This window comes from Galdieria sulphuraria, assembly GCF_000341285.1.
Source record: "Galdieria sulphuraria unplaced genomic scaffold scaf_0, whole genome shotgun sequence".
Lineage (NCBI taxonomy): Eukaryota > Rhodophyta > Bangiophyceae > Galdieriales > Galdieriaceae > Galdieria > Galdieria sulphuraria.
Genome location: NW_005178475.1, coordinates 349,579 through 359,007, shown reverse-complemented (window position 1 = coordinate 359,007; position 9,429 = coordinate 349,579). Strand labels below are relative to the sequence as shown.

The 9,429-nt window shown below is 37.2% G+C and overlaps 5 protein-coding genes across 8 annotated transcripts; 2 read left to right on the top strand and 3 right to left on the bottom strand.

Moving 5' to 3' along the window:
- The first annotated feature begins 118 nt into the window (after window positions 1-118).
- On the top strand, window positions 119-1,493 carry Gasu_01940 (hypothetical protein). 2 transcript variants are annotated; one of them, XM_005709302.1, is made up of 5 exons: window positions 119-348; window positions 395-526; window positions 591-944; window positions 993-1,145; window positions 1,194-1,493. In XM_005709302.1, the coding sequence occupies exons 1-5, from the start codon at window positions 184-186 to the stop codon at window positions 1,365-1,367; spliced, it is 978 nt and encodes a 325-aa protein (XP_005709359.1). In that variant the 5' UTR covers window positions 119-183; the 3' UTR covers window positions 1,368-1,493. The 2 variants fall into 2 exon arrangements, with proteins under 2 accessions (XP_005709359.1, XP_005709360.1); XM_005709303.1 differs by having other exon boundaries at window positions 591-1,145.
- A 4-nt stretch (window positions 1,494-1,497) lies between these two features.
- Window positions 1,498-4,948, bottom strand: Gasu_01930 (leucyl-tRNA synthetase). Its single transcript, XM_005709301.1, has 3 exons — window positions 4,458-4,948; window positions 3,185-4,410; window positions 1,498-3,128 (listed from the first exon to the last, which is right to left on the bottom strand). The coding sequence occupies exons 1-3, from the start codon at window positions 4,920-4,922 to the stop codon at window positions 1,523-1,525; spliced, it is 3,297 nt and encodes a 1,098-aa protein (XP_005709358.1). The 5' UTR covers window positions 4,923-4,948; the 3' UTR covers window positions 1,498-1,522.
- A 19-nt stretch (window positions 4,949-4,967) lies between these two features.
- On the bottom strand, window positions 4,968-5,958 carry Gasu_01920 (HNH endonuclease family protein). Its single transcript, XM_005709300.1, has one exon. It carries the CDS (start codon window positions 5,940-5,942, stop codon window positions 5,031-5,033), a length of 912 nt encoding a protein of 303 aa, XP_005709357.1. The 5' UTR covers window positions 5,943-5,958; the 3' UTR covers window positions 4,968-5,030.
- A 20-nt stretch (window positions 5,959-5,978) lies between these two features.
- On the top strand, window positions 5,979-8,133 carry Gasu_01910. Of its 2 annotated transcripts, XM_005709298.1 has the most exons (10): window positions 5,979-6,142; window positions 6,183-6,331; window positions 6,386-6,468; window positions 6,521-6,884; window positions 6,966-7,019; window positions 7,084-7,219; window positions 7,272-7,392; window positions 7,441-7,632; window positions 7,691-7,762; window positions 7,816-8,133. In XM_005709298.1, the coding sequence occupies exons 1-10, from the start codon at window positions 6,006-6,008 to the stop codon at window positions 7,939-7,941; spliced, it is 1,434 nt and encodes a 477-aa protein (XP_005709355.1). In that variant the 5' UTR covers window positions 5,979-6,005; the 3' UTR covers window positions 7,942-8,133. The 2 variants fall into 2 exon arrangements, with proteins under 2 accessions (XP_005709355.1, XP_005709356.1); XM_005709299.1 differs by having other exon boundaries at window positions 6,521-7,019.
- A 4-nt stretch (window positions 8,134-8,137) lies between these two features.
- Gasu_01900 (hypothetical protein) lies at window positions 8,138-9,388 on the bottom strand. Of its 2 annotated transcripts, XM_005709296.1 has the most exons (5): window positions 9,276-9,388; window positions 8,948-9,211; window positions 8,746-8,890; window positions 8,441-8,684; window positions 8,138-8,390 (listed from the first exon to the last, which is right to left on the bottom strand). In XM_005709296.1, exons 1-5 carry the CDS (start codon window positions 9,357-9,359, stop codon window positions 8,162-8,164), a joined length of 966 nt encoding a protein of 321 aa, XP_005709353.1. In that variant the 5' UTR covers window positions 9,360-9,388; the 3' UTR covers window positions 8,138-8,161. The 2 variants fall into 2 exon arrangements, with proteins under 2 accessions (XP_005709353.1, XP_005709354.1); XM_005709297.1 differs by having other exon boundaries at window positions 8,368-8,684.
- Between the last annotated feature and the right edge of the window lie 41 nt (window positions 9,389-9,429).

The window sequence follows — 9,429 nt, the reverse complement described above, 5'->3', positions numbered from 1 at the left end:
AAAATGGCCAAATACCAAGTCATTCATGAAAAGACTTTCAAAGGTTTACAGTAATATGAAAGAGAGGAGAACAGTATTGAAGACTGTTTCTAAAGCAACTTTCGACTCTGGGAACCTTCAATTGATCTTTCATTGACCATTTAAATTGTAGACTGGCGCCAAAATTGTAGGAAAATATTCCATATGGAAGTGCAAGACCGCAAGAGACTGAAAACTCAACACTCGGAACTGGAATGGAAACTCAAAAAAGTTATTAGAGAAAGCTCAGGAGAAACTGTTCTCCATTTGCTGCCCAATAGGTTGGATTCTTCATTTCACAACATTGTCTGCAGTATTTCAAAACACCAAGTAGGCTATTGCTATGGTTATGGTACACCCTGGTAATCTAGTTTAGGTGAATATTTATGATTGTGCCCACTTTGGGCAGAATTTGGATCTATTTATGGCTTTTCGTAGCGAACCGGGAGAAGAGTTTCTTTGTGGAGCTTGGGTCAAGGCAGATGTTGAAGAGAGTGATGCTCTGTCCGTATGCAAACGTTTCGTTTTGGATGAAATTCTCGATCATACTAACCGTTCTCAACATAACATAGGACAGCATTTTAGCTGTTGGATCTAAATCAGGAAAAATTCACCTGCTTAGTTTAGCCCATTGCCAAGAGATAGAAAATATTGATGCAAGTGAAATAGGTACTTCTATCGTTGGATTAGCTGGTTCATCTTTACACGCAGTAACATTTATATCGTGTTCCACTGATGGCAATGTAAAGATATGGAAGAGAAAGGGGAATATGTCCGTCTTACTTGGCATCGTATCCTTCCCTTCGGTCATTGTATCGTTTGCTAATGACCACACTATGTTGTTAGCAGGAAAGGATCATACTTTGAGAAAATTTGATATTTCCAGCATTTTGGAGTCGACTGCCTGTCGTCCATTCCATTTTCAAGTGAGTACTCTTACACTGTACTATTTTTTCATCTTTATGCCAGAAAAGGAAGATGACGGTCAAATTGTATTGAAGAAAAGCAACATGTCGAAACTGTGCCATTTTCAAGTGCTGCATGACCATCAGGTTATTTGTTCGTTTACCGATGGAGTAGTACTTCTTGTCGATATCCTTAGTGAAGAACAACTAATGAAATGGGATGTAAGCTTTGATACTGACTTGAAAAAATCAAAATGATAAGGTGAACAGATCAACAATTTTTCTAAAAGCGATCCTTGTCGATTCGGAATTTGTCCTGAAGGAGATTACTTTGTGGTGTCCAATTCCAATGGAGTTGTCTATTTGTATGATATCCCAACGGGAAAGAAGGTAAATATGGAGAATAAGGAAATACGACAGCAAAACTTTCACAACAATTTATAGATTGATAAATTTCAAAATGAAAGAATGCGAAAAGCATGTGGAAACGTTGTCTTTGGAACTTCAAACTCTAATTTGATCATTTCCACCGACTGCATTCTTTGGTTCTTTGTCAAGTCATAACATTTCTACAGAGCCACTCTCAATCTGCAATAGAGCTAATTTTCTTCGTATTCAAATACAAATGTGGGCTTGGTTGGCAAAGATTCCCTCGCAGCTGATATAAGCTCCTTTCTAGTTTCTTCTACTACATCGCAACTCTTTATGACTAGCAGACTCTTTAAAGATAACTCTTCCATGACATATGTTCTATTCTGTAAAAGCACATCCACTTCGTCAAATAAAAGTTTCAGATCTAAAGCAGGTGCACCTTGCTCTTTTGTCTTATCTCGTATCATACCAACGAATGACATGACCTTTTTTATATTATCCTTTAAGTCTTCACAAGAAGATATCAATTTGGGAATGTCTGCTTCAAATTCATTGGAGGAAGCATTAAATACTGAACGCAACAAATCGACAGACTTGCGTTGCCAATAAGGAGGCTCAACACAAACGACTATCGTTGCACTTTTTGGAGACTTGAGTTGTTGATTGGACTTTTTGGACTTTTTAGGCATCATTTGCAGTCTCATGCGATGCAAAGTATCTTCCAAATAACGGGAAGCGGCCAGTATACTTTCATCTTCAAATTCTACAGTTGGCCAATGTGACTGTAAAATACTTGCTTCTGCATTTTGTTGCGTTGCCTTTGCAATCCACTCCCAAATCATTTCACTGGTATGAGGACAAACAGGACAAAGAACTAAAGCCTGAATTTGACAATAGAATAAAAACAATTCTCGGTTAACGTCATTCATGGTTGATTTGGATTTATCTGCATGAACCACTTTTCTGTATCTTCCAAGTGCTTCCTGAAATTCAAAGAATCCTATTTTCAAAGCCTCTCTATACAACATTTCATCATATTTCTCTTTACATAGCCGAATGGTTCGTCGAATTTCCGATAGAAATACGCGATCTTCAAAACGACTAGAGGTCTCAGCTGCTTCCGTTCGCATTATTTCTAATTGTTCACAACCTTCTTTTACAAAAGCTAACAAGGCTGTGAGCTTCAATACAGCATCATCTGCAGTCTTCAATTGGAAATTGGCATCTTCAACTCCATCTCCTGCATCCGCCAAGGCAAATCTTACAGCATCTGAAGAATACTTGTCGATTGCCTCTTGTAAAGTCAAAAAATTACCAGTACTCTTACTCATCTTTTCCGAGTTGATCATCATATGGCCATTGGCACGAAATGCACGAGGCCAGTTCTCTTGATTAAAAAGAGCAACGTGATTATAAATACAAAAAGTGAGATGGTTTCCAATCAGATCTTTTCCTGAAACTCGCAAATCCATTGGATACCAGTAACAAAATTCTTTTCTTAACAATTCCAACTTCCATTTTGGAATGGAGCATTCATTCCATTGTTCCTCGGACAAATTTTCACCTAAGAAAATAAAGTTCCAAACTGCAGGAGTCATTTGCTCTGCTTTTATACCAATTGGATTGGGTTTCTTTCCATCTAAGTTGTCTTCTCCTTGAATCAAATGGGCTACAGTATAATATGCCATATAAATGGTAGAATCTGAAAGTGACTCAATAACATATTGTGGATCCCAAGGAAGTTTTGTTCCTAAACCAAATGAGCGAGAACAAGCCCATTCATGAAGCCAATCAAAAGTAAACTCAAAGCTTCGTTGAGTCTCCGTTCCAAAACTTGAAAAAACACCAGTTACTATTTCAATATTAATATGAAACAAAATGTGGCTTACGTATTCATACGACTCAAGCATTTCTTAGCCAATTCTCTCCAATTCGGTTCTCCGTAATCTAAATACCACTGGTCGACCAATGCAACTACACATTCGTCTCCAGAACGGGATATAACTGGAAATTCTGGTTCACAGTATACGATAGCTTTCTTCTGAGACACGAGGTCACCTTTTATCTTTGCTTTTGCTTCCTGTACAAGTTCACCTGCATAAGGTCCTTTCAGAAGTTTTCCTTCGTAGAAGCCTTTTAAATAAACTAAATCCTTTGCCTTTTTCAAAGCATCGACATCATTCTGAGAACGAACATGAAACTTTTCACAAGCTACTTTTGCTGACAAGTCACCAAAAGTAGGAACATCAACTACAGGAACAGGTTCAAAAGGAAATACCCATTCATTCTTTAAATGAAACTTTTCTCGAAGACCCGCTTTCTCTTTCAAATCCAATAATGCACGATAGTCATCCGGTGAATCTGAAGGCACTGACATAACTATACCGGTTCCTTTCTGCGTAGATACATTAAACATTGGCAGAATATAAATCTTTTCAAACGAACATTCTGGAGACTTGAGAGACAATCCAATCAACTGCTCTCCTGTGAGTTGCAATATTTCCTTGGGTTTTCCAAATTCTCCTCCATCAAAACCTTGAAAAGCCATATTTCGAGCAGCTCTTGGCGTCATGATAAAATATTCTGACTCTGGTTTATCTTTCCATTCATCACTCTGATATATAATTTCATAAACTCCATAAGTGCCATTTGAAGCAATCCAACAATTGGTTACACCATAAATAGTTTCTGGACGTAATGTAGCTGCAATTAAAAAAATTGGCTTTCTCTTTAATGACTTGAGAACGGCATGCGACTCTACAGTCTCTTCTTCCAACTGCAATTTAACACCAATGTACTCCAATGGTCCCGCACCCTCACCCGATGCCCTATCATGATCAGCACAAGCTTGCCTATCTAAAGGAGAATAAACGGTATAACGTTTACCAAACTTGATTTTTCCTCGTTCCTTTAATGTCCAGAACTGCCAACGTACAAATGAGTCATAAAAGGGATTAGCTTCCGTTGTAATAAATGACCTTCTCCAATCTACAAAAACACCGAGACGTTTTAAATCTCGTATACCATAAGGAGGAAAATATTGTAACCAATAAAGAGGATCAGCAAACTTTGGAACCAAATCACAAGGCACTCCTAAAGACTCCAATATTTTCCACTGTCTTACTATATTGCCCGCCTTTTTTGATGAAGCCTTGGATTTACTGGAGGTGAACTTGGTAGGATCAGCCTTATCAACTGGCTGTATTGTTGTTGCGGTTGTTCAGAAGCATTTGTAGCCACTTCACATTGTTCTTGTAAGTCTTCTGGAAAGAGTGGAGGGCAACCAAACGCTTCTATTTCCTTTCGAAGTCTATCTGCACAGGCCTGAATGGGCATTCCTGTACAATGAAAAGCAAAAGGAAATAAAGAACGTTTCCCACACAAGTGTTGATACCTTGCAGCAAATTCCGCTTTAGACAGTGAAAACGCGTGTCCCAAGTGTAGAAAACCGTTCATATACGGATAAGGAAACGTGACCAAAAATTTTGATCTTTCCTTGTTCGCTGTTTCCCTTTCGTATTCTTTGGTTTCTTTGGGAATGTCTATAGAAGTGATTTGTAGTCTATTCCACTTTTCTTGTACCCTTTCTTGCAATTCCAACAATTGGTCTCTTCTGACAGTTGACATATCTACTAACGTTCGTATTCCTCTCAACCCAAACAGCGGTCGATAAACACAACGGAATCCGAAGAATGGGCCAATGATGTCCATTTTTAGAGTCGAGCAAAGAAATGTTTACGGAAGCATCAAATAAGCATTCCAAGTGGTATGTGATATTTTAGGTGACAGTTTTTGGGCTTTGACTTGTAACTCATAAAAGGTAGGACTTCTGGGGTACCTTAAAAGCCTCATATCTTTGGTTTCTTCGACTAGACGATTACCTTTCTTAAAGTTGCATTGAAAACAGGCAGTAACCACATTCGTCCAACAACTGTGTCCACCTTTTGAGCGTGGAACGATATGATCAAACGACAAATCTACGGAGCGGTAACGTTTTCCACAATATTGACAGGCGAAATCATCTCTTAAGAATACGTTGAAGCGAGTGAATATCGGTTGTCGACCTGTCATTCTTCTAAACTCTTTCAAAGCTACTACTGAAGGAAGTTTCAAAGACAAGGAAGGCGAACGAATAGTTTTCTCATAAGTTTCAAGAACCACAACTTTCTCTAGAAGCACAGCTTTGATAGTTTCATACCAAGGCCAGAGACTAAGAGGATAATAACTCACAGGTTGGAAGTCAGCGTTGAGAACCAGCGTAGGAAATGAGTTGGGACTTGTATTTGGATCGCGCTCCAACTTGTGGAGATCTAGGAGCGATGGCTTGCAACTTTTAGGTTCAGCTGGATTCAAGTCGTAGAACTGATAATAGTTGAAAGGGACCTTATCTGACGAGCTCGTTCCATCCTTTGCTCTTTCTTCACTCTTAGAAATATTAAGCTTGCCAGCTAAAGACGCACAAGACGAAATAAGTTCAGAGTCCAAATAAATTTTGTATTTCCGTATCGGCTTCAAACTTATCACCAACCATCGTGACCTGGAGCCGTTTCGCTCATAACTGTTACTATTACCACTCTTCTTACACTCTTTTTGCAAAAGAAAAGAATAAACCTGACTTCTCCAAACAGGAGTCTTTATATACAACATTCTCCACAAAAGTCTTATGAATATACCCAACTTTACAGAATCTCATTCCATTGTCCACTCTTGATGAATGAACAACATTTTCGACTAGCCAAAACACTTGTCAATGATAGTTATATGAAGCAAGCAGAAGAATCCAGAAAGCGTAGAGAGAAACTCATAAGGAAACTCTTTGCCAATCGGAAACTTCCAAAGGATGGATGGTGAGTTTATAGTCGCCAGATATTCCCTGACCTTATTTAGGGATGAGGTGACTATACGTTTGTTTCTACAAGAGATTGCCAGTATGGATAGCAACAACTTTATTGGAAATGTGGGAGCAGGTGAAAGAGAAGCGAGAGTCTTCAGTAACATCGTTCGAGAAAGAAATTATAGTCTAGGACACGGCATCGGTATTATACTATGTATTCTTTACTACTTGTCTATATGATTACATATCCTTTTAGGAAGATCTGGAGATATTAGTGCTATTCAGCCTAAAGCTGCAGGTAGCTCCCTTCTTGCTAAGCTTACAGAATGTTTGGTTTTGGTTGGTAGTTTTGACTAGAAGTTATTTCTATCATTTATCAATGTTTGCATAGGACGCCATAAAAATTGCAGGCTTAGAATCTATGAAAGCAGCGCTTGTAGTTCCTGTAGCAACAGGGATGGCAATGACTTTAATATTTCTTTCTCTAAGAACTTTGAAACCTCATGCAACCAAAATTATATTATCAAGAATAGATCAAAAGAGTTGTATAAAGTCCATCCAAGCTGCAGGATATGAATCAATAATTGTTGATAATCATGTTATTCAGGATGAAGCTAGGACGGATATCAAGTCCATATCGAATTGGCTGGAACTAGAGGCGGATAAGATTCTTTGTGTTGTTAGTACTATGAGTTGTTTCGCACCTCGAGCACCAGATGATATTGTTACTATTGCTACTTTGTGTCAAACAATGGGTAAGCGTTTCCTTTTTAAATTGCTTTCGAATCTATATATATATATATATATATATATATGGCTGAATATTGTATGGACAGATGTATTTCATATCGTGAACAATGCCTATGGAGTTCAGAGTAGACAATCTAATGGTAAGTTATGTTGTATATTTGAGAATATATCTAAAGATGGCTGATTGTGTTATATTCATATTAGTGTGGATTGAGTCTGCTTCAAGTAAAGGAAGAGTTGATATCGTTGTACAAAGCACAGATAAAAATTTTATGGTTCCAGTAGGTGGTGCAGTTTTGGTTGCCAAAAGAGTTGATTATCTTATGAAAGTGGCACAAATGTAAGTAAGATTGAATTGTTGATAAGGAATGTCGATAATAGCAATTGCATAGATATCCTGGAAGAGCTTCTGCACAAATACATATTGACTTGTTAATCACACTTCTTCAAATGGGTCAGTCTACTTGGCGTGAGTTGTTGAGGCAGAGAGAAGAATTGTTTCCAGTGTTAAAGGTCTTTAAGGAATGGTTGTTGTTTCTCTTTTGACATTTTAATGAATAGAATGAATTTAGCAAAATAGCTTATAAATATGGAGAACGTTTATTAGATACTCATCATAATCCGATTTCAATGGCTATGACTTTGGACCAATTAGAAGCAAAAGGATTTCCTGTAGAATTCTTTGGTTCCATGTTGTTTACTAGATTCGTTTCTGGTACCAGAGTTGTAGCTCGAAAGAATAACAAGACAAAGGTAGAGCAATAGAAAATGAGACTAATCTCGTACAAAGAAATGACTTTCATGTGATAAGGTTTGTGGAATTGATTTTCCCGATGGCTTCGGAGCTCATTGTACAAATTATCCTCATAGCTATCTTACTGCTGTAAGTAATATTTGTCTTTTAGATAACAATATTAAAACACTCCATTCAATTAGGCTTGTGCTTTGGGAATGACAAGACAAGATATTGTTGCATTTTGTGATCGACTCGATCAATGTTTTCAAGAGGCTTATAAGAAATTGGAATTGCCTAAGGATGACACTCGAACATTTATGGATTGATCATTTGTTTTATTTCTTGCGCTTTATATTCTATGTATAACTTGTGTGGATTCCAGAATAGCAATATACTTGCATAAGTGTCTTTCCAGTGAGGATTCAAAACAACTTAAAGTTTGAGCTACCGTATATCCTTTTGACAACAACTTTAATACATAGAATAATATTCTGAAATATTCGAATATAGTTATCAAATGAGCACATGAAATAATGATATATTGACTTACTCAGTAGTGAGTGGTGATCCAACATACAACATCTCCTGAATTTTGGATATTTTGCTCCACAAACCTTCCATTCTATTCTTTGCAGTATCATAAATAGTAAATTGTATATTCTTCTTCAAAACTTGAACATATTCTGTTACATGATATGCTCTACCTTTTTGTATGGCATCGATAATAAAAATTTTGTCAAAATCGACTAAACATTCTCGAACTGTATCTATCAAACTTTAAAGGATTTTCTCAGACTTTCTATACACAAACCTTACTATACTTACCATTTGGTGGGATCCCACAAACGAAACAAAAGAGACAATATCTTTGTATACGGGAAATGAAACATTTCATTGATAAACTGCTCGGATGAAATATAAAAGCACAAACTATACTCCTTCCAATCATAATTCTCTGAAAGATATTGTCGTTGGATATACATTTCAAGATAATTATTCACCACAATCTTTCCAGGAATCTCACAAACAACACAAGTTAGTGCACTCTTCAATATATTCTCCAATTCTCCTATAAGCACAACGATGTCTTCCTCAGTTTAAAGTTAGTCAATGGTTCTCAAAGTAGTTACTTTGTCCAGATGGTAGAGTGGACTGTCGAGTAACATAGCTACAACGAAGTTCTTCCAATGCAATTGATCGAGCAACTAGAGAGACAACGCGTTGAGCTGAAACTATCCATCCTTGGGTGAACATTCCTCTATAATGGATACCTGCCTAGATTAAAAAAGTATTAAAAACAAACAACATGGTTTAGCATACAATTGTACTAACCGTCAAATTTTGATAAACTGATTTTCTTCTGTTCTGCTCCACTTCTAAAGCACAAGAATACCAAATATAGTTGGACTTTCCTATAGAGCTTGATAAACTTTTACCACACAATACCGCTTTTGAAAAGGGTAGATCCATAAAAGAAGCAAGACACTCTTTTGTGTCTTGGCTAGAATAGTTGAAACGTATTTGTGGTTGCTGAAGCACACAAGGACAGGATTCTACTGCATCTTGAAATGAGTCTGGAAATATTTCGCAAGTTAACTAGTATAATTACACAACGAGAGAGTGAATCAATGAGCGTTGCTTGTAACTTAGATATACATACATGTGAAATAACACTAGCCTTTTCACCAAAAGGTACAGCCATAATAAACATTGTACATTTGAGTTGATAACTGCTCTTGTCCATAATGAAGATTCCAATGTTCTTCCTCCTCCTAACGGGGAAAATGGTAGTAGAAGAAAACTTTGTGTTCTAG

Excerpts from the sequence above, each read along its gene's own strand:
- Gasu_01940 (XM_005709303.1), top strand. The coding sequence starts at position 184 with ATGGAAGTGCAAGACCGCAAGAGACTGAAAACTCAACACTCGGAACTG. Across the intron at positions 349-394 it reads GCAGTATTTCAAAACACCAA|GTGAATATTTATGATTGTGC; the intron begins GTAGGCTATTGC and ends AATCTAGTTTAG. Across the intron at positions 1,146-1,193 it reads AACAACTAATGAAATGGGAT|ATCAACAATTTTTCTAAAAG; the intron begins GTAAGCTTTGAT and ends TAAGGTGAACAG.
- Gasu_01930 (XM_005709301.1), bottom strand. The coding sequence starts at position 4,922 with ATGTCAACTGTCAGAAGAGACCAATTGTTGGAATTGCAAGAAAGGGTA. Across the intron at positions 4,411-4,457 it reads TCCTACCAAGTTCACCTCCA|TGGAAAATATTGGAGTCTTT; the intron begins GTAAATCCAAGG and ends ATAGTAAGACAG. Across the intron at positions 3,129-3,184 it reads TGCTTGAGTCGTATGAATAC|TTTTGGAACGGAGACTCAAC; the intron begins GTAAGCCACATT and ends TGTTTTTTCAAG.
- Gasu_01920 (XM_005709300.1), bottom strand. The coding sequence starts at position 5,942 with ATGTTGTATATAAAGACTCCTGTTTGGAGAAGTCAGGTTTATTCTTTT.
- Gasu_01910 (XM_005709299.1), top strand. The coding sequence starts at position 6,006 with ATGAATGAACAACATTTTCGACTAGCCAAAACACTTGTCAATGATAGT. Across the intron at positions 6,469-6,520 it reads TTACAGAATGTTTGGTTTTG|GACGCCATAAAAATTGCAGG; the intron begins GTTGGTAGTTTT and ends ATGTTTGCATAG. Across the intron at positions 7,633-7,690 it reads GAAAGAATAACAAGACAAAG|GTTTGTGGAATTGATTTTCC; the intron begins GTAGAGCAATAG and ends TCATGTGATAAG.
- Gasu_01900 (XM_005709296.1), bottom strand. The coding sequence starts at position 9,359 with ATGGACAAGAGCAGTTATCAACTCAAATGTACAATGTTTATTATGGCT. Across the intron at positions 8,685-8,745 it reads CACTCTACCATCTGGACAAA|GAGAATTGGAGAATATATTG; the intron begins GTAACTACTTTG and ends TTGTGCTTATAG. Across the intron at positions 8,391-8,440 it reads TTGTGGGATCCCACCAAATG|TTTGATAGATACAGTTCGAG; the intron begins GTAAGTATAGTA and ends AATCCTTTAAAG.